The sequence below is a fragment of the Lepisma saccharinum genome, chromosome 1 (genome assembly GCF_977018435.1).
Source record: "Lepisma saccharinum chromosome 1, izLepSacc3.1, whole genome shotgun sequence".
In the NCBI taxonomy this organism is placed as follows: domain Eukaryota; kingdom Metazoa; phylum Arthropoda; class Insecta; order Zygentoma; family Lepismatidae; genus Lepisma; species Lepisma saccharinum.
In genome coordinates this window covers 56,555,335-56,579,022 of record NC_139229.1, presented here as the reverse complement: position 1 = coordinate 56,579,022, position 23,688 = coordinate 56,555,335, and the positions used below count along the sequence as shown (strand labels likewise).

Genomic DNA, 23,688 nt, shown 5'->3' with positions numbered 1-23,688 from the left:
CCGCCACTCAAACGCTAGGCTTGTTTTGCCATTCTGTTTCCTTGTCCTAAGAGCTGCTAACAACTGGATTGAGGAGGGGAGGGAGCAGCCCTAAATGACTGTGCTGGACTTTGTCTATGTATATGGCAGGTCAAGTTCTTTCGTCGATAAATACACCACCTTGAGAAATTAGAGATAAGATCGCAGGAATGTTCCAAAATACAGATGCTTGGTGCCTGGAAGTCTGGACCATCTGTCCTGCTCTGACCTAGATTTCAGCAGGTCCCCGTGAGTGACCAACTCTTGGCCTTGTAGCTGACAACTTCCGGTAACCTCTTTCATTCAAAATGCGTTCTTTGTTCCCTGTAACACTTCATAAAAAAGCGAAACTGTTAGAGATAATCAAAGCCACATAGACCAACTAAAGAAAGGACTGTAGGAGGAGAGGATTCAAAAAGTGCATAAAGGAGACAGGAAGACTACCAAGTTTGAAAGTCTTTCCAAAGATACACAAAGAGGAGATAAAGTTGAGACCAGTAATGGACTGCAGAAACAATATTTTGGAACTCTTGGAAAAGAAATTAAAGTTATTGAAGTGTTAGTAACACAGCAAGAAAACAGAGCAGTTAAGAACAGTGAACAAGTAGTGGACCTCATAAAAGGACTAAAGTTGAATGAGATGAAGACGACAGTGTTTAGCTTAGTCGTGAAAAGTATGTTCCCGAGCATCAAGAGGGGACACGTTTTGGACATTATTAAAAAGAGGATGGAAAAAGAAAGTATAGGAGAATGAGATAGTAAAAGGGTAGTGAAGGTGCTGGAAACCATTTGGAATAACGGTTACAGTATAATGGGTGATAAAATAATGTTAATGGGTGAAGGACTGAATATAGGTTCTAGCCTAAGCCCAGCACTGGCTGAATTGGTTATGAATGAATGGGAAAAGAAAGTAGTAGAAAAAGGAGGTGACAAAATGCTTCTGTTTTGCAGATATGTGGACAATTGTTTTGGCATATGGAAGGGAACGAAGAGGCAGCTCGACATATTTGCCAAAGAAATACAAGATGAAGAAAAAGGGAACTCGAAATAGAAGAAGAAGACAAGATAAGCTTCCTAGATATATTGATGAAAAGGAAGAGAGGACAAGAAATTGAAACCCCTTGGCATCAGAAGAAGGGTGCAGCTGGGGTATTCTGCCATAAAAGAAGTGATGTAAGTGAGGTGACAAAAATAAATTTTATGAAGAATATGGAGGACAGAATCAAGAAAATATGCACAAAAGAATGTGAAAAAAAAGGCAAAATAAATAGCTTATGGAAACAGCTGGAAAAGAATGGCTATGAGAAGGAGGATAGACTGGACATAAACAGAAGGAGGAAGAAAAGTGGCAGGGGAGAATTGGAAGAGAAAGAAAAAGAGAGGAGGTTTGGAAAAAGGAGTATGAGGAAGACCACAGAAAAGATATGCAAAGTGCTTAGAAAAGCGGGCATTAAAACTTACAGGAAGGGAGGGAGAAGCATCTTAAGAATAGCGAAGAATGCTAACAAGAAAAAGGAAAACCGAGAAGAGGAAGAGGAAGGGATTATCTACGAAGTGAAATGTAAAGAATGTCAGAAAGTGTACATAGGAGAAACGAAAAAGAGGCTGAAAGACAGGTTGAAACAACATAGGGATGATGTACGACTTAAGAGATGAGAGAAATGTGATATTTAAACACACGAGATAAACAGGACATGACATAGAGTGGGATGAGGCTAAGCAGATAGGAAGGGAGAAGAGAACGCTAGTGAGAAAATGGAAAGAGTCAAGGAAATAGATAAGAAAGGTGAAGAAGACACAATGAACTGGAATGAGGGACTGATGATAAACAAAGAATGGAAAAAGGTGTTAGAGTGGAAAAGACAAGAGAGAAAGAGGAGAGAAGAAGGAAGAAGAATAGAGCATGAGATAAAGAGTCCAACCACATTCACTTTCAGGTGAAAGTAAAGTTGACAAGGGAAAGCCACCTGCTAGAATGTTCCAGAACAACTTTCTAATAGTCTGGAGGGGAGTATTTTTGTGTATATATATCGTCCTGTTCTTGTACCTTGTTACATTTGTACTTGGTACATTGTCTGAAGAAGACCTTGCTACGTTGAAACGTAGGTTGAAACGTTACATTTAATTTATGTTTTATAATAAAATAAATTTCTGCCTTGGTCAGCATATTGAGTTTTTCATATCATGGAAACAAGGCTTAATGGTGTTATAATTAGACCAACTAAAGATCGTCAACCCGCTTAATGATTTGTAATGCAAGCTTCCGCAAAAGTTACTTCGATCTTACGTTTTCATAACTGTGCCGATGTCGTAATATTTGCCAAAAAAGTGTTCCATTGTCTGAGTGACTTCTTTTTCTTTTCCTATCAGCAAACGTGTAGGAGGAGGGGTCCAGTGATGATGATTGTTTCAGCCACGATTTTCTTGCTCGTGTGTGCACACGGGGTGATTTCAGGCGAGGGTGGAAGAGAACCCCCTCTTCCTTTCCTTTGACATCTAAAATGGGGCAGCCAGTTCTGAATACATTCTTGAAAACTACGCATCTTTGTGTCCGTTTGAGCTCCGTTTAAGCTGAAAATTGGTGCAAATTCCAATAACAACCCCATTGAAATAGCGGCCCTTTTCTCAGGAACTGTGAAAGGTGGTTGTATCGAGAGTTGACTGTACCTCCATCTTTCAGTAATTATTTTTCTCTTAATGTCTTTGAATGTTATGATGCTGATCACATCACCCCCACTCATGACCGGATCAAGAAAGTGGGGAGGCGTTACCCCCACACCCCCTATATGCCTTCATGGTGTGGTGCTAAGCGCAGGGGAGCACTTTTGTTATTCTGGTCACACTCTTTATTCTTTCTGTTCAAATAGATGATCTGATATCCTTTTGTGTTCTTTATCCTTTAATTTTCATTTTTGATGTGCATGTTTAGTTGAAATAAAAGTAATCTACTTCCATTTTTCTTTTCTTTTTTGTCTGAAAGTTTGTTGTACAGAAACATCAACGAACATCTTTATTGTGTAGAATAAAAATATGTTTCGCAATGTGAATTAACAATGATGGTGGATTTTAATTGTATTTGTAGGACTACCCAATACTAAGAAAAAGTTGTTTCACGAAATGCAGAAGAACTGTTTTTTGGTTTTTTTTTGACAAATTTTAAATCTGAAACTGAAGAATTGTGTTTGAAAACCTTTCTGCCTGCACCATATTAAAATTTCATCATGATCGGACCACCCATTTTTTATTTATAGAATTTCAGAATGGGTGATCGTTTGCAAAGCTCCGAAGAACTGACACATTTTTTTTGTTTTCACAATAAAAAGTAGAAGGCATACTAAAAAAAATGGTTAGAATTGATTAACACAGAATTGAATAAGCTAAATTTTGGTGTAACTCGTTTTTATGTAGGTCTACTTGTTAATTTTTAATTGGAGTCCAAACTCTAGTATCGCTAAATTTTAATCCAACAGTCTCGTGGGCTCTCTAGAGAAATGGAATAATAGAATTATAAAATCACAAGAAGGTTGTGCAAACTATTTAGGTGAACTATTAGACGTCCAACGAGACAAGTTGGAAAATAAATTTAAAGAAAAGTTTTGTTAACAAAAAGGATTGTCAAAATCACCATTTTTTAAACTTACATAAATTTATATTACATTATACAAGAAATTTGTAGCATAATGTCCCTTCACTGCAAGTGTAATGGCTATGAAATAGGTTACTTAGCTGACTGAAAACTTCTAAATTACATTCACAATCAATTTATATGTAAACCAAAACTTATGTGTGAGCTGTCTCAGATTTGATTCCTGGTAAGTTAAAGAATTTTGGTGGTTGCACAGCATCCTAACAATATCTGAGCTAAATAAAAAAGAAAAACACTGAGGGCCTCCCAGATGGTGCAGTGGTTGCGTTGTTGCCTTGTAATCAAGGGTTTGAACTTGGTGGAGGCACATAGTGGTTCGGATCCTACTTTAAACTATAGGTGCAGTCCCGATTAGCATTACTGTGCATAAAGTGGACTTAAAACACCAAATCAAACAAACAAACAAAGAGACTCTGGACTAGAAATGCAGAAAACAGTACAAGTGGTTCAATTTTCACCCTGCTTTTTTGCTGTGTGTTTGTAAAAAGTGGAAAACTCATGAAAAAACTAAAAAATCAAGTAAAAAACCAAACACTTGTTATTTTGTGGCTTACGATGCACAAAGTGTTGTGATGTACCTTCACATCAGTGAAGGGAACTACTCTTTACTCCTATAGCAGTAATCAAGATACTGTGATAAGGTGCAATGAGCTAGCTCAGGTTGTAGTAGAACAAAAGCCTAGTATTAACCTCACTAAAAGGCTTATTATTCATACACTAAATTTGCAAGGTACAATACTGTGTTAGTATTTTCTTTTTGAATAAGCCATAAAGGCTTAAGGATAACAAATAGTCCCCAGTTAATGGCCGCATGAGTATACTAAGAGGCGTGGGAGACCTGGGTTTGATTGGTGGAGGGGTTGATCTATTGTCAGAATTTTTTCCGGCCTTGTCCCCACAGAACGATGCTATGGGGTTCAACCAGCCTCAAATAAAGGGGCACTGGGAGAAGGGGGTAAAGGCAGCTGGAGCATAATGCTGATCACATCACCTACAAAATGGCTAAGATTGAGAATGTGTGGGCTCTACCCACCACACCCCCCTAAATGTGAGTTCATGGCACGGTGTTATATGCACTTTACCTTATCGGTATTTATACTTTTCTTGAAGACTATCTCTTGATGCAATTTGGAAACTAAATCCAAAATAGATTAAATAATAGATCTTCCGTCTTTAACTGGTTAAACTGCAGTGTAATGCTCAGGGCATTACAGTGTCCAATTATAATCACTTTCTGATAATAATCAAGGTTTTTCAGTGTTATCACAAATGCTAAAAGATTAGGCCCTTACTAATAACTTTCATTCCATGATTTCAAATAATAATCTTACTTTTATGTTGCTCCCAGTCAAGAATAAGCACACTTGCTTTGAGATATTAGCAGACCTGAAGTGATGCCCAACATATGCACTTTGTGTGTCAAAAGTGAATTTCAGACAGGTAGGCACAAATGCAAACTTAAGAGTCTGGTATGTAGAGCTATGCACTTGTACAATAAATAAGAAAACAAAAATTCTAATGCATGTAATAAAATAAGTTAAATCTGAATGCTAAAATGCATGAAAATGTAAAAACCCAGAAACGAAGAATGAAATTTGAGCTGTATCCACTTGCTGAAAACATATGATATAAACTCTTGAAAAAGTAACTTCATTCAATGAAATAAATTGGGAAAATATTAATGAATTCACTGGTAAGAACTGATTTACCAGTATTGCATCAGCAGCCAATAATAACTAACTTATCTTTGTATTCACTTTTTCTTGAAATACACAGTCCGACAATTAAGTAATAAGACTGATTTTATATTGTCCCACATGTGCATTCTATCTGTGAAGTAACACATTCATGATGTAGTGTGGTCCATAATCCACACCCTGGCAACACCTCATGAACTTACATTGGGCATGCTGGGAATTATGCTGCCATGTTGTGAGGGAGGTGTAAGGGTATCATCACTTAATTGCTATGGAGCAGCGAGTGAACATCAAGTTTCATGAAAGATATTCTTGCGGGAATAAAAAATTCTTGAATTATATTATTGTGGAGGACAAAACAAGCAATGTTCAATTATTTTGTTTCCTTTTCATCTAATGACAGTCCCATTAATTGTCGGACTGTGTACATTTAACTTTTAAAATGTCATTTACATCTTTTTTGTAGTAGAAAAGCAAAAGAAGTCTATACTTAAAATATTTTGGTTCAATTTAATTTTTTCTCTTTTCAGGGGCAGTTTGTTAACTCGGAATTTAGGAGACATAGTGAAGAAGGAACATTTTATCCTTGATTCTGAATATCTCACCACTCTTGTTGTGGTTGTTCCAAAGTAAGTTCTCTGTTGTTAATTAGTGAATGCTTCAATACAGGCTGTCAGATTTAAAGTACGAGGGAGAGTACAATGAAACCTTAAAGGTTCGACAAAAATTACAGGACAGACTGTAAACAGCTCAAATTTACATGAGGCATCGACTGTTATTTCGTAGCATTCTACCCTGTAGAACTGAGAATCGAACCAATGAGGTTCTAGCCCATCCTTAAATTACAACACTTGCTGCCTGCAATGACCCTAAAGGTCCAGATGAGAGGTAACTAAACTAATAAGCAAGTAAATGACATGACAGATGTTTGAGTCCCAACCTTTCTGACTGAGAATGGCAGATTACAGGAAAGGGATAACTTACCGTGTTCGGTACGAATATACTCTATCCTAGCAGTGTTACTCCTCTCAGCGATGACAAGCAAAAAGCCCCTTTGCCTCCAAGATTACCTGCTTTTGTTCATCTTGCCCCGACCTTCCATTCACCTCCCCCAAGGTAAGTTATGGCTGCTTCCTGTGTAAAAACCTCTTTCTCAAAAAAATCTAGAAGCAGGTTCTGACATGTCTGGACAAGATTCTACTCTTACCGATGGGGTATGTTACGATTTACAAAACAATCTCGAGACTGCAACACTGATCAAGTAAACTTCACGAAACCATTTTTGTCATTTTAAAGATGACGCCTCCTGCATGCACATGCACCAGCGAAGAGCTGGGATTTCTTGACCTCTGGAAGCCTAAAACTTATAGATATTCTACGGCAAATGAAAATTCAATGTGTCTATGCATGCTTACCATGCCAGCAAGTTTACAAATAGAGGAGGAAATTCGACAATGGCCTCAATCTGCATGCAGATGGGTGGAAAGACCTTCGCAGTGGCTCATGAGTGAATGCACATTGATTCCAAATATTCTTGAGGTATACAGGCACTAACTCAGACTTGTTCAGCAATGGGTCTATGCTAAAATGCAGCAAGCTTGTGCAATTTTACATGCAGAAATCTACTAGTTAAGATAAAAAAAATAAAAAATAAGGATTTCATTTGACTGTCCCTCGTATAATTAAAGAAAATTTAAAAGTTTGAAATTTAAGATATTTCCTTACAGTTTTCCTTTATCAATAAAGTAAGTTTTTTCATACCTACTATACCTTGATATGCATACCATTAGTGTTGTGACAGATGTCCCACTTGTATTCAATTTGTTTCCATGTATTTGATCATATTGCAGATGTGACATTATGAGACATGTCTTCAGGCAGGAAGTTGATGTGTTGGTGTTTGGTACAGTTGACATTTTACAAGTCCCACAAAAAAATCTAGATTAGTAATATCCATGAATCTAGGGGATAGAATGACAACATCTAACAACCTAGCATTCATGAAACTTATGGTATTTTAAATCCTTCACCACATATGCATAATGGCAGGTCAGGAAGATTATATTATGAAAGTTGAAGTGCAGCACGCAATTGCAACATATTCAGATAGGCTCTGGCATTCACACAACTCTGCAAAACAGATTGGACCTATTACCCTGTCCTTTATCAATGCACACCACACATTTACTTTGGGAGATGCACATTCGTACTTGGACATTGCATGGGGATATTCTGTTCCCCATATTTGGTGGTTTTGCATGTAACAAGTGCAACATAATTCAGCTCAGTAAAAGAAAGCATGCAGAAAATCATCTACATGGCTACTGAGACTCATGCTATGCAAGGACTGTTAACTATTGATAGAGGAAAATTGTAAGAAAATATTATGTTTAACTTTCAAGTTAATTTTTGTTTCATTTTACTTTGAACTACTGACAGACATGTGGTTCTTGTTTTGATCATTTCCAAATCGTTCTCAGCATTTTCCAGGAGTGTAAAACATTAAAAGTGAGTTGGCAAATGAGTTAAAAAATGCAACACTAACATGTTTAAGAGGGAAAAAATGGGATGGTAGCAGCTGCACACTGAAGCTTATAAAAGAGAGATAAAAATTACACAATTTCAGTTTAGTTTAGATAAAGGGACATTCCACGAAAAGTGGTTCTGCTATGTAAATAACAAAATGAATTAATCTGAAATTATTATTATTTTTAATTGCATTAAGGTTTAAATGTTTAGGAATGCACATAATTTGCATATCATGGGTATATCATTTAACTCAAGTTTTTATTATTATTATTATTTTTATTAGCAGACACCACAAAGTACTTCATAATTGTATGAAATCAGTACATAATGAATATTTTAATCCAATCTCATGTCTAGACCCTTACATTTTGTGTGTGAAATGTCAGACACGTATCACTGGAATGCCCTTAAAGTGTAACTCTTACCACATGCCAACATTTTCACACAGGCAATGTTCAGGTTTCCTTGGCATGTACCTGGCAGTACCCATCTAGACATTGAAAGATGCACATTGTGACAAGACAACTGCTATCTTGTTTTTTAACTTCTGACTTCCTTTTAACATTTTAACAGTCATCATCCAAATCTTGTCCAGCCTTTCTGAAGCAGCCACATTATGTGAAAGCTTGAGGTAGTGAAGGTGCGTGCCAAAAAAGTGAATTGCGTATTATCAGTGTTGGTTTGAAGCATGGTTGTTATACTTTGACAGGAAATGTGCTCTTTCAAATAGGATTAGCTAATGTACAGGGCAACCCTATAAAACTTGGAACTCAGACACTGACAATTCTCAGTGATGCCCCCCCCCCCCCTCTGCATTTCTATCCATAACACAACAGAAATTGTAAACTTACAAAAATCTAAAGATCAATTTACATTAGAAACTTGTGCTTCTGTGCACTTGTGTGTATAACGATATTCAAAGTGACTTTACATAAAAAATGTCATCTGATGCTTCAATATTTTTCCTTGGATTTCCCTTTGTTCTGAGGTTCACTCTTCCGTTTGAGGATGCCTACAAGTGAAACTCACATGCCAACAAGTCCAATGAACAAGACAGCCAAAAACCTTTACTTATTGATTGATCGATGGGCTATTTACACCCATTACATTGTACATGTCCAAGCCTCTTTACCATAGCTCAGATGAATCTGTCTCTTTGGACTAAAGTGTCCTTACCTTGGTTAAAAGCCAAGGCTGTACAGGGGCACTCAGCACATAAAAGGACAACACGCTCACAGCCCTACAGAGAATTATACTGACTGTATGTCCAGATGCTAGAGCAACATTGGCGTTATTGGAAGGTGCATAGAAGTGAGGTTGACTTTTCGGTGACTTCTGCAAAGGTCACTCCTTACACCCTTTACTTATTCTGATTCCCTCTTTGAATATCATTCAGCATTCAGTGGAATGTCAGGTAACAGCTTCTTCACTCATCTTCCATTAGCTTGGAGCCCAAGTCTGGGAAAGTAAATGTGTGTGTGTCCACAATGATGTCAAAGAATATTAGGCTAATGCCAGAAATTGCTCACTAGAACCTAATTTGTTTATTGTTAAAAAGACTCTCTTACAGAATGTGAGGGGTTTTGGCATACCAGTAAGTACTCACATAGTTGGAAAGCTGAAACCATGCTTTGTTGCTCATGAAATACAATATCACAATCCACAAGTGTCTTATTCTCTGGTAGAATATTTAATGACTTTCGATGCAAGGGAAACCACAACCATAAATTTTTCCATCAACATTCTTCATAAAAGTCCACATTTCTGTTGATATTCAATACAGTAACCTGAAAAAAAATATTGTGGTATTTACATACGATATTTTTTCCTTCGATTTGATATTTCGGTCCCCTCTCACATTGACCTTCATCAGGTCATCATCATCATCCTTCGCTGTTTCCGGCCTCTGGCTGGGTCAGCATAGAAGTCGAGCCTCTCCATTTTTTCCTGGTCTTCCACCACTCCTCTCTTTCCACGGTGTTCCAATCTTCTCCTAACACTCTCCACTATCTGCTATTTCCACCGACATCTTGGTCTCCCCCTTGGCCTTATTCTCACTCCTTGAGCATTGTAAGCTCTTACTGGTAGTCTTTCTGCATCCATCCTCTTCATGTGTCCGAGTCATCTCATCTGTTTCTGATCTATCCTGTCCTGAAGCTTCACCACCCCTACTGTGTGCCGGATCTCCTCATTCCTTTTTCTATCCCTTCTAGTCTTCTCCAATACACTCCTTAAAAATTTCGTCTCCACTGCCTGCATCTTTCTTTTCTCTCTCTGTCATTGTCCAAGTCTGCTCTGTACGTAATTATTGGCACATAGTATTCCCATATTACTTTCTTGCATTTCATAGGTACATCCCTATTCCATATTAATCTTCGAATGCTTTGATACAGTCCACCACCCATTTGTCCTCTTCTGTTTACCTCCTCATCTATTCTTCCACTTCTCTCAATTATGCTTCCTAGATATTTGAAGCTCTCCACTACCCTCAACTCTTATAACACTATTAAGCCTTGTTTCCTTCCATGATATGAAAAACTCAATATGCTGACCAAGGCAGAAAATTTATTTTATTTTTAAAACTTAAACTAAACGTAACATATCAACCTTCTAGCAAGGTCTTCTTCAGACTCTGTACCCAGTACAAAAAAATAAATAAATAAATTTTTTGCCTTCGTCAGCATATTGAGTTTTTCACCTCAACTCTTCCGTGTCCATCCTTATTCTTGGTTCATTTCTGGCTCTGTTTCTTGTTATTAGCACCTCACTCTTTTCTGCATTGAATTTCATTCCTGCTCTTGTGATTTCCTCATTCCAACTATTAAGCTGTCTCTGTACTTCTTCCCTGTTTCCCCATATTACTAAGTCATCTCTTCCTCTCTTATCTTCTTCCCCACCTCTTCGTTAATTGCATCCATTGCAATTATGAAGAGCAGTGAGGAAAGAGCAGTTCCCTGTTTTAGTCCATTACTTATACTGAACCACTTTGTTCTTCCCACTGGTGTCTTCACACAGCTCTGGTTGGTCTTGTATGTGCTGCACTCTACACACTATCTCTTCCTTGACTCTTTCTCTCTTAGAGCCTTCCAAATCTCTGTTCTGTCCATGCTATTGTATGCCTTTTCCATATCTAGGAATGCCATAATCAAATCATTTCCATACTTATAGTGCCTTTCCTGTAATTGCCTTATGGTGAATATCAGATCATCTGTTGATCTGCCTCTTCTAAATCCATGCTGTTCCTCTCTCATGTTCAGCTCTGTTACTTCCCTTATCCTTTTCTCTAATATTTTCTCATACACCTTTACATTTTTATCTTTACCTTCATCAGGTAAAATTTTAGAAAGGCTAAATTTAAATGTGTGTAAAATTAAAAAATAAATTGATGTCTGTCATTCATTTATATGTTGCACTGGAATCTTTTGGTAAGCACTGTTATCTGTTTATGCAGCTGCCACACACCAGAACTTCATAATCATTGCATTATGTTGTAAATTATTTTCAGAGCCAGCATCCATGAATGGTACGCAACATATGAGAAACTGACTGATATGATTGTACCAAGATCTTCACAATTGATAACACAGGATTCAGACTTCAGTCTTTTCACTGTCACACTTTTCCAGAAGGTTGCAGAAGAATTCAAGCATCATGCTCGAGAAAGGAAGTAAGTGCTTTACATGTATGATTTCCTGTATTTTATATTAAAATAATAATAACAATGACATGTAATAGAATATGTATAATTTTCACAAGCAGTGCACTATTTTGTGTACCAACTGCATGGAATCAAGAATCAAAGATGCATCTTTTTTTTTAAGATTTCAAATTATGCGTGGTCTCTTCAAAACTAACTGGGTCTAGAGCCTCCTCGGTGGCCTGGTAACACTGACATATTGTAATCAAGGGGTCCTGGTCCCCCAGTAGAAGTACATTGTACAGATGCAAAATAATGTAACGGTTATTTTTTGTGTTTTTTATTGATTTTATCTGCGACGTTTCTGGTTTCCCAGATCTTTCTCAAGCTACACTAAGATATACATACAAAAACACAATCTCACATGGCTAGTCACTCTCCACTTCTGTGTTTTTGTATGTATATCTTAGTGTACCTTAAGAAAGTTCTGGGAAACCAGAACGAAACGTCGTAGGTAAAATCAATAAAAAACACTAAAAATAACTGTGTTAGATTATTTTGCATGTACAAAAAGTGGTTATGCGAACCTCCAAGAATTTATATTGTACAGATGTCTGCTTAACTTATCTGAGGATAAAAGTGGACTTGAATGTAAAATGTCGAAACTTTTTAAGTGTCATACCAGACATGTACATAATATTTCTTCTTGGTTTTATTGTATCAAATCATAAGGGTTTCTTCTATTTATACTATGCTAACTGCACAGCATGCTAGGATACCAGGGTTCCCATGTTCGAATCCTGGTCTGGGCATGGTGTTTTTGGTAAGTCCTTCATCAATTTTATCATATCATCACTCATCCTCATCTTTGCAAGTAGCCAAACGGGGCAGATAAGTGAAGAAAAATAAAATCAATGATTCAAAATCATGCTGAACTGTTTTTGTTTGGGGATATATAAATCCATTCAAGACAGTTTTGAGCACTAACATAGTGATGCCTCTGTGAGCAAGAATTTGAAGCTTAGGAGATACTTCTAGCACTGAAATGTTGATTCTTCACAGTTCTAAGTTATACATGTAACTCCATTTTCACGAAAAGTGGAGTTACGCCACTTGTTCTCTGTGCCCCCATATTCATATTACAATAGAGTTTACCGAAATACTTTACATACCGTATTTACTCATGTATAATGTGCACTTTTTTCCAAAATTTTTGTCCCCAAAAACTGTGGTGCGCATTATGCACGGAATAATTCGGACCGCTAACATGAAACCGTACAGGGTAATTCCATGATTTTGACACTACCATTGATTTTTCATGTTTACGGAACCCTATCATGTTACATATCGTAAAGCTTAAATCCTGGAGTTTCTGAATATGGCAATAGTATTCCAATCAAGATAACAACACTAATGTGAAATGCGATTGAAATAAGTTCATCACAAAATGAAGGAACGTTCTGATTTTATGGTACTTTGGATGAAAGAAAAGATAAGGAAAATGAAAATAGTAAATGAAATGTATTACTGGCCAAATAGTAATATATATGTGGAGTGTGTAAATACCTTAATGGAAGAAATCTTGTGCTCCTAACTGCTAGTTTGAGGGTCCTGAATGTGTCTCGTATAAATATTACGTTAGTCATGGAAAAAATATAAATTTTGAATTTTTTTTAGAAAAACTAAGAAGGAATGAGCAAAACCACATATAAAAGTTTAAAGGCAATTTCCTTTCCCACGATTTTTCACTTTGTAATGTAATGTTCTGCGACACCAAGAAAAGCAGTGCTGTTCTGGCGGAATTCGAGCATACACCTCGTGAGATGAGATGCGAACCAGGGGTATTTGTTGGGCAAGAAATAATAGAAAATAACCTCCTGAGCACTGCAAATCCATAAAGTAATTTTGATCTTGCTTTTTACTATTACATAATAAATAAGGTGGTTAAAGAGTGAAAGCTTTGGGATGCTAAACACAGTGGAGGGAGGGGGGGAGGGGATGTAGGGCATGGGTTGGTGACTTATTATTGTTTGCACAAGAGGATATTCTCCTTTTGGTCAACATAGCAACAGGTGACTCAATGAATAGGTATGATGTCATTCACTCTTGATCGGCATAGCAACAACTTTACAACCTACAACTAAGAGAGCCATTTCTTGAACCTGGATTGTACTACACATTATATACAAGGTATAATGTAGATTTTCAGCGAAAAATGCAGGCTCGACCAGGACTCGAACCCCGGTCTTTGGCAATCCATGCCATTGCTCTACCACTGAGCTACCGAGCCAGCCTGGCTTCCCCTGCATTTATGTAACCACTATGAAACCACACATGTTTTCACTACATCACTGTGTATAAGACGTATATATCAACAGGCGCAAATACAAATTACCAGGTTGGATTTCTTTAGTAATATTATTTTTTTAAAAAAACACTAAAAGTGAAATGAAGTAGTTGTATTTGTGCTATAACCAGCTCAGGAAAGGAAGAGCCCCTCCCAAGCAGGTTTGGCTATACTTAAAACAAGCTCAACATGAGCATATGAGCTTTTTGCTCAAGTGTGGAACCCCCCTCTAATCCAAGATTTTTGTAAAAATGCCCTCAGGAATTTTTCGGAAAGGAAGAGCCCCCTCAGATTGTTTTGCTTATACTTACAAAAGTTGCATCAGCCAAATTTTTGTCCATAAACTTGTCAAAAATTGATATTTTTTTGGCCACACCAGAAATTATGCTAAACCCATACCTACCTATACATATTTACTTCAGGTTTAAGTTCAATTGGATATCAGGTTCAATCTAATATTAAAACAATGTAATTCTTCTAGAATTGCTCTGTGAAAAAACCCTCGGGAAATTCTTGTAAAAAACAAAATTCACGGAAATTTCCCGGCTGATGCAATTTCTGAGTATTGAAGCTTTGCGTGCAAACAAAATTGCATCAGCCGGGAAATTTCCGTGAAAAATATGCCCCCTCGGAATTTTCTGTGAAAAAACCCTCGGGAAATTCTTGTAAAAAACAAAATTCACGGAAATTTCCCGGCTGATGCAATTTCTGAGTATTGAAGCTTTGCGTGCAAACAAAATTGCATCAGCCGGGAAATTCCCGTGAAATTAGGGTATATAAAGAGATTTTGCATTACATCAGCCAATATTGTGAGAGTGGCTGAGGAGAACAGATGTGTTTTTACAGTGCTCCTCATACTTACAGGCCTGTTTGATTTAATATTCATATTAAATACAATATTTTGCCTGATATTTGTTACATCTAGCTTATTTGTTGTAATCCACTCTTATTTAGGGTCAGGCCTATATCTGTCACAGCTTGTTATACAAAAATCAATACATAACACTCAGTGCTGGGTCATTGCCATTCAAGATATGCATGTTCGTGCAGGTATTTGCGGAAGGTCAGTGTGAATGAATATTTATTCTTTTTTTTCCACTTGTGGGCTATTGGCCTTACAACCTGTCATAAGATAAGCATAAAGATTTGATTTAAAACCCAGGAAATTTTATATAAATACCAAAGCCAAAAATATTAACACACATACACACACACACACACATACACACACATACAGTACAGTGCTGAACCCAACTGATATTTTTTATTCAGTATAAAGTTTTGAATTGAAACCCAGGAAATATATATAATAAACCAACAACAAAAATGCCGAATCAAAAATATTGCAATCAGTGCAATAAAAATATATTTAGCTCTAATTGGGCCAGACACCAAAAGATTTGTAACCCAGACAAATACAGAACTCCCACAAAAATTTGCCCCAAATGCAATAGAAAATACAGCATGCAATACTTCACATATACACATAAAGATACTTGTTCTGCACAGTCATCAATATTGCCCCCACAAGCATCTACATCTGGTCTGAAAAGGAAGCACGAAGCACCTCTTAATGCCAGAGCAGCAAAGCAGCCACGCTATGAACCCATCCATAGCAGTTTTAATGGCCAATTAAGAGATCACCGGTTTGTATCAGAGCCAAGATGTGGTATTCAGAATTTTTTGAACAGTATAAATTCTGATCTGCAGGCAATTCTAAATGCACAAAATGGCTCTTATAAGCTCTCCCTCAAATTGTATACACAATATAAGAAACCAAACGGCACAAAATTTACACAGCCCCACATAACAGAAACTGTACCGGTATATTCAAATGCAAATTCAGACACAATAATAAGCAGTTTAATGGATCAATTGAACATTAAACACTCTGAATTTGCGGCAAAAGAGTCTGGATGGAGCCTATGCGGCTCTTCACACAGGCTCTATGTTAATATTTCTGAATTCAGCCCATTACAAGGATCTACATATCTGCCATTACCTGCCAATATTAAAAACAAAACAGCCGTGGTTAATATTGAAAATAATGATGAGAAATGCTTTTTGTGGTGTATTTTAGCTGCTTTGTACCCAGTTTCAAGGAATCCTCAGAGAATAAGTTATTATAAACAATATGAACACAATTTCGATGAGGCAATGGAGGGTTTAGAATATCCAATGTCTGTTCAGAATATTGATAAATTTGAAAAAAAGGCCAGGCATATCAATGGCAAACAATTATCTATTAATGTATTTATTTGTTCCACTGGCAATTGCTCGATAGAACCTCTCAGAATCAGTACAATTGATGATGAATCTGCTATTCCAATTGATTTGCTCTTAATTGAAGGGGATGGCAAATATCATTACACTCTGATACATAATCTTGAAGCTTTAGTGAGAACACAACTAGACAAATCCAATAGAATATTTAAGTTGTGCAGAAGATGTTTATGTGTATTTGATGGCAGGAAAATGGTAAATGGGGTTCAGGAAAAAAATGCAGAAATTGCCAAAAACAAGTTAATTGAGCATCTGAAATACTGTGGGAACCATAAACCTGTTCATATGGTGATGCCTAATCCAAGTGAAAATTGCAAATTCAAAAAATTTGAAGCCTTGTTGGAACACCCAGCATATATTGTCTGGGATTCTGAATCAAATCTCAAATCTCTTGCATCCTGCAATCCAGATCCTGAAGAATCTTCTATTACACCATACCAGCTACATGAACCTTCCAGCTTTTGTTATGTGGTTGTACAGGATGGTGTTGTTAGTAAAGAATATTCATACATGGGGCCAGATGCCATCAAAATATTTGCACATAAAATAGAAAATGAGTGCCGTGACATAGCATCTAACATCTTATTAAAATCAAAACCCATGTTGCCTTTAACAGAGGATCAGATTGAAGATTTCAACAATGCAGAAAAATGCCCGGTATGTGATTCTGAATTTTCAGATACAAATATCAAGGTGAAACACCATTCTCATACAGATGGTCGATATAAAATGGCCCTGTGTAATAGCTGTAATATTAAGATCAAGAGACCAAAATTTATCCCTATATTTTGTCATGGAGCATCCAATTATGATTTCCATCATCTAATCAGGTACGAGGGGTTTGAGAAGCAGAATTTAAATATTTTAGCTGAAAATGATGAGAAATATATATCTATTAGCAAAATAATTAAAGTTAATGGTGTTCCTATTCACATAAGATTTCTTGATTCTTACAGAATTTTATCTGCTAGCCTGGCTACACTGGCCACTCAATTATCTGATGATCAATTCAAAATCACACGTGCCTTGTTTCCAAATCAGGACCTGAAATTAATTAGGCGGAAGGGTGTATATCCATATGATTATGTTACAGATTTTTCTAAATTTGATGAATGTTCTTTGCCACCACAACAAGAGTTTTACAGCAAAATCAGAGGATCTGGAATCACTGATGATGATTATCACCATGCCCAATTGATGTGGAACAATTTAAAATGCCAGACATTTGGTGATTATCACAAGGCATATTTAAAACTTGATGTGACCCTCTTAGCTGATATAATGCAGGCATTCAGAAAATCTTCTATGCAAAATTATGGACTGGACCCAGTGTATTTTTACAGTGCCCCGGGCCTAGCATGGGCTGCAATGTTTTTAAACACCAAAATGCCATTGGATCTGATCCAGGATCAAGATATGTATCTGTTTATGGAGCAAGGTATAAGAGGAGGCATGGTGCAATGTTCTCAGAGATATGCCAGAGCAAATAACAAATATATGCGTGATGATTATGATCCAGCACGGCCATCAAATTATATACAGTATGTAGATGCCAACAGCCTCTATGGTCATGCCATGATGCAAAAACTGCCATATGCAGGGCTTGAGTGGGTTGAAAATTTTAATATTGAGGATCTTCAGGGTTTTGATGATAGTGAGTGTGGCCTATTCTTAGAGGTTGATCTGGCAATTCCTAATCATTTACATAAGAAATTTTCTGATCTGCCGCCAATTCCTGAGGTTCAGTGCTCACCTGGCTCTAAACAGAAGAAGCTCATGATGACACTGGAGTCAAAACAGGGCTATGTCATATATTACAAGAACCTCCAGTTCCTGATGAAACATGGTGTTCAAGTGACCAAAGTTGGAAAAGTTTTGAGGTTCAGGCACTCAGAATGGTTGAAGCCATACATTGATACAAACACGGAGCTTCGAACATCTGCAAAGAGCCAATTTGATAAGGGCTTGTTTAAATTGATGGTTAATTCTGTATATGGCAAAACAATTGAAAATGTCAGAAAACATACCGATGTTAAAATAATTACTGACCCCAGCCTGAGCAAAAAATTGGTTGCAAAGCCTAATTTCAATTACAGAAGAATTTATGATGAAAATATGGCACTTTTCAACATGAAAAAAACAAAGATTAAGTTTGATAAACCTATTTATGTAGGGGCTGCAATATTGGAATTGTCCAAATTACATATGTTAATATTGTATTATGATGTGTTCAAACCTTTTTATGGTGATAGAGTAAAACTGATATACATGGACACGGATAGTTTTGTTCTTGATATTCAAACAGAAGATGTTTATCAAGATATGGCCCAGCCTGAATTGTTTAAATATTTTGATACCAGTGAATTGCCAGGCTATTTGAATATTCAACCCCACAACAAAAAGGTGCCTGGCAAGTTAAAAGATGAGACACTTGGTGATGTTATTGTGAAATTTGCTGGGTTAAGTGCCAAGATGTATAGTTTTAAAACATGTAGTGCTGTTGTCAAAAAAGCCAAGGGTATTGGCAGAGTGACTGTTGAAAAAGAGCTCCAATTTGAAGATTATGAAAATTGCCTCAAATCCCAGAATTTAATCAGAACATCAGAATCCAGAATTCAGAGTGAAGATCACTTATTGACTTCAAATGTTGTAAGAAAAGTGGCTCTGGACCCACATGATGATAAGAGATGCATTTTATCATGTGGCATACATACTTTACCATGGGGTCATTGTGATTTGAAAAATGGGAATCAATGCACAAGCACAGAGCATGATTTGAAATAAATAAACATGCCTATGAACTTATTTGGGTTTAAAAAACAAGGTATTATGGACCTGCCAACACCACAACCCTCTTCTGATATCATATCTAAACTGAGTGGCTTGTTAATTATTCATCTGAACAGCATATTTACAGATGTTGATGATGAAACAGGCAAAATATTGTACATATTTAACAATAATTTAAATCATTACCAGTTACCTGTGGGTGGGCAATTGCAATTTATTACAACCCCTGAGGGTGATGTTAAAATTTCAGTAGGGAGAAATATTTATAGAATTAAGCACTCAAACATGATTTCTGGCACTGTTTATACTGTTTCTGCTGGTGACTGCTTATATATTGAGGTCCCTGGATCTTATGACAAGCTTATACCCTTTTTTATAGAATTAAGAATCAGATACTCTATAATAAATAACTACTAAACAAAATGCCTAATGATATTTTTGGCCACACAAGACATGAAGATCACAGTGATGAGATTTTGATGCTTGATGTCAGAGTCAAGAAATTAAGAAGTGATTTACAAGCTTTACAAACCACACTCAATGCCAGTCTTCAATTAGAAATTACAAATTTGCAATCACAATGCATGGACCCTCTTCTTAAAATTGATTCTGAACTCAAATTGCTGCTTCAGAAATATACTGACCTGGCCACATTGGATAATTTTCAAAGTTTAGAAGAAGCTGTAACAGCTCTTCAAGCCAAATTTAAGACCCAGGCTAACAACTCTGAGCAATTGAAACAACAATTAGAAGAGCAGATAAATAATGTCCAGACACAGCTCCAAACAATTGTCAAAAGCATAAAATCACAAGAAGATTTTGATCTAGTGATTTCCACTCTAAAAGAACAGATTCAGTCACTCCAAATACCTAATCTGGACCCTCTGAACAATGCCATAGCCGAGGTTAAAGAAAAAATTGAGACACTTGAAACTTTTATGAACAATTTGCCATCTTCTGAAGCTTTGAATGCAATAACTCGGAGTGTTGCAAACATCAAGCTGCAACTTGAAACATATGAAGATTTTGGAAAAATTCAAAGTTCCATAACCCATCTTGAAGGTACAATAGCAGCAGTGCAAAGTGATTTGGCAAATGTACTAGAATCCAGATTGCCTGGGATTGTAGATACCCTTGTCAGTGTCCAGCAACAAATCACAAAGCTTGAAAACCTCAACACTGAATCTGAACTATCTCATTTTCATCACTTGATAGATGATATCCAAACAAAACTTGAAATTTTACAACAATCCACACCCTCTCAGGCAGATATAGCCCTGCTCCAAAATGCTATGCAAAATGTGGCCGATGCATCTGAATTAAACACTGTGAAATTGGCACTTGAATTTTTGCAAAATACAGTATCAAATTTGCCTACATCACAGGAACTTAAAAATATTAAGAGGGCAGTGAATAGGATATTGAAATCAGAAGATATCAAGAATATCCAGGCAGAGATCAAACATCTCACTCAGACAGTGGCCACTCTTCCAACCAATCAACATATTAATGAACTGCATGCCCTGTTTGAGGATATCAGAAGACAGGTCCATGATCTTACAGCTCAAAATTCAAAATTGGCAGTTGTTGAAAATTTGCAACAAATTGTAGCTAATATCAAGCAACAGCTAGGGACCATGGAATCCAATCAAGCAAATGCTCTGTCTGTTTTTGCCACCCAGCTACAAGAAATTGTGCAACAATACAAGAAACTTGCTGTGGACATAAGAATCAAGCCGGGGCACGATGAGATTGTTAGAACCATCAATGAGCACCTTGAATCTGTAACAAGCAGATTGCTCACAGCAGAAAAGGAAATAACAGGCATAATCGAGAATCCAAAACATACAGTAATTCTTGAATTGTACAGCATCCCCAACAAAGAATATGATTCTCCATTTACACCGGGTGGCAAAATATATATGCTGTCCCCTGCACAATTTTATTACCAATTTTTTGTTGGGGGCACATTGAGACCAATCAAGATCAAATATTGGCTTCAACCACAGGCACACCACTACCCCACCTTATCAATAACAAATGCTGATAACAAAGTGAAAATCACCAGTGTAGAATTGGAGGATTTTACAGATCCCAATACATTGGAAACAGCCTATATTGAAGATGATGGCACTTTGGAATTTAAAATACAGATAGGGGACAAATTATATTTAGAAAATCCTGCAGTCTCAGCTGCTGAACACCCCATAGTTGCAATATTCTTGTTTACATATTATGTCTAGAAAAATTATTGTTGATGAATTACACAGACAAGCCCGACATAATTTTAAGAGACTCCCAGTAGTCACAAAGGGCATAGATGATTTATGGCAAAGCGACTTGATTGAAATGGCAAGTGGACAGTTGAAAAACTTAGACAAAATCAACAAGGGCTACAAGTATCTACTCACTGTTATAGACACATTTTCAAAATTTGCCTGGGCTGTGCCACTCAAATCCAAGACTGGAAAATGTGTTACAGAAGCCCTCAGGACAATCATCAATCAGAGTGGAAGATCCCCGTGCTATTTGCAAACAGATAATGGCAAAGAATTTTATAATTCAGTGTTTCAACAATTTATTAAAAGCCAGGCAATAAAACATTACTCGAGTTACAGTGATCTCAAAGCCTCAATTGTAGAGAGATTCAACAGAACCTTAAAAAATCTTATGTATAAACAATTTACCCTCCAAGGTAATTATAAATGGATTAATATTCTTCCAGAACTTCTACATAAATATAACAACTCGGTCCATTCCACAATCAACATGAAACCCTCTGAAGTAACTTCATCTGATGAGCAAAAATTGATCAGCACTGTTTATTATCCTAGATATCAGCCAACAACAAGAAAGGCCAAATACAAGGTGGGGGATCAAGTAAGAATCAGTAAATATAAGCACTTATTCAAGAGAGGCTTTACAAGAAACTGGAGCAGTGAATTATTTACAGTGGTTCAAGTTAAACCCGGGACCCTTAACACTTATATAATAAAGGATCACCGAGGAGAAATTCTCAAAGGCCGGTTCTATGAACAAGAGCTCAGCAAAACTAAACAGCCTGACACATATCTCATAGAAAAAATTATCCGCAGAAAAGGCAAAAAGTTACTTGTCAAATGGCTAGGACTTCCAGAACACAGCTGGATCGATGCAAACAAAATAATAATATGAGCACCTGGGATGTTATAAAAAGGCTGCCAGAACCTGAACAACAGAATAAGAGAAATGGCAAATTGCTACCTGATAATATTAGGTGTCTTATTGTTGGGCCATCTGCTTGTGGTAAAACTACACTAATGGTTGATAATTTTTTATTGGCACCCAACTGGCTAGACTGGAAAAACAGGCACTTGTATATCTTCTCTAAGAGCTTGGAACAATTAAAATATCAGCAGCTGATGAAGCTATATGATGGATTGGATATTGCCACTTTTGAACCAGATGTTAAGCCACTTGATGAATGTCTCGATAATTCTGTTGTTGTGTTTGATGATATTATATTGGATAATCAAAACAAGGTTAGAAACTTTTTTACACAGGGCCGGCACAAAAACATTGATTGCTTCTACCTGGCACAGACTTTTTCAAAAATACCCAAGCAACTGATCCGAGACAACAGCAATTTTATATGTGTGTTTCATCAAGACCATACCAACCTCAAACACATACATGATGAATATGTAGGTGGGGACCTGAGCTACAATGATTTTTCCAAATTTTGCAGCAAGTGCTGGAACCAGGACAGTTATGGGTTTGTCACAATTGATATGACAAGAACACCCAATAGTGGCAAATACAGAAATAAAATCAACAATTTTCTAGACATTGAAACATAAATAAATAACCATGAAAAGGCCAATCATTGATGATCTTAAGTTAAGAGATTATCTTGTAAAAAGATTTAAGGGATGGAAATCAGAGAACCGTGGAATTTATGAAAAACACAAACAAACAGAACAGCCTGTAATTGATGCTATTAATAATTTAGGTAAGAATATCAAAACTGTTACAGAGCAAAATCAAAATTTGCTCACAGAGCTTGTACCTGTAGCTGCTAGGAACATATTAGATTATCCAATCACCCCACTTTCCAGTATTCATACACCTAGTCCTATTGCTCCTAGAAGAATTGAGGCTAGTCAGGATCCTATTGAATTGGGTCTTCTTGCTCAAAAATATTTAACCACACCTAAAGACAATAAAGATGAGGTGTTTGGCTTATATGCTGACACAGAGCTTGATGGCAGCATTATTCATAGAATTGGCAATTTCAGAGTAACATTTATGGGAGATGATATAATTGTATATTCAGAATCTCGACTTGGAGAAAAAGGTGCTTTTGTTAAGTACACCGGAACACCTGGATTATGGGAACTGATGACTAGGAAAAGGCCTGGCAGCTATACAGATCAAGATTATGAGGATTACAAAGAAATATTAATAAAATCAGATGCTCTATACCAGAACAATGATCCCACACAAAATAGGGTTAAGTCGAGCAGTGGGGCAAAATACAACAATTTAATCAAGCCCATATGGTCACAAATCAAGACTGGCAGTGGAATCAAACAATACAACACCCTGCCTAAAGAATTTGTCTGGGTTGATGATGTCAGGAAACTTGTAGATAGGCTATTGGTGATAGCTGGGGAGGAAAATGCTGGGAACCACAATTTTTACAATGAAAAGGTTGGAATTATGGACATGATAAGCACCAAATTGTCTAATTTTATAGTGA

General features: G+C 36.7%; 1 protein-coding gene across 1 annotated transcript in view; it reads left to right on the top strand.

Moving 5' to 3' along the window:
- Vha44 (V-type proton ATPase subunit Vha44) overlaps positions 1-23,688 on the top strand; it is a 46,074-nt gene that overhangs the window by 10,551 nt on the left and 11,835 nt on the right. Inside the window, exons 5-6 of the mRNA XM_083131978.1 lie at positions 5,892-5,990; positions 11,396-11,557. Coding sequence (XP_082988104.1) covers positions 5,892-5,990; positions 11,396-11,557 — 261 coding nt within the window. The remainder of the gene's footprint in view (positions 1-5,891; positions 5,991-11,395; positions 11,558-23,688) is intronic.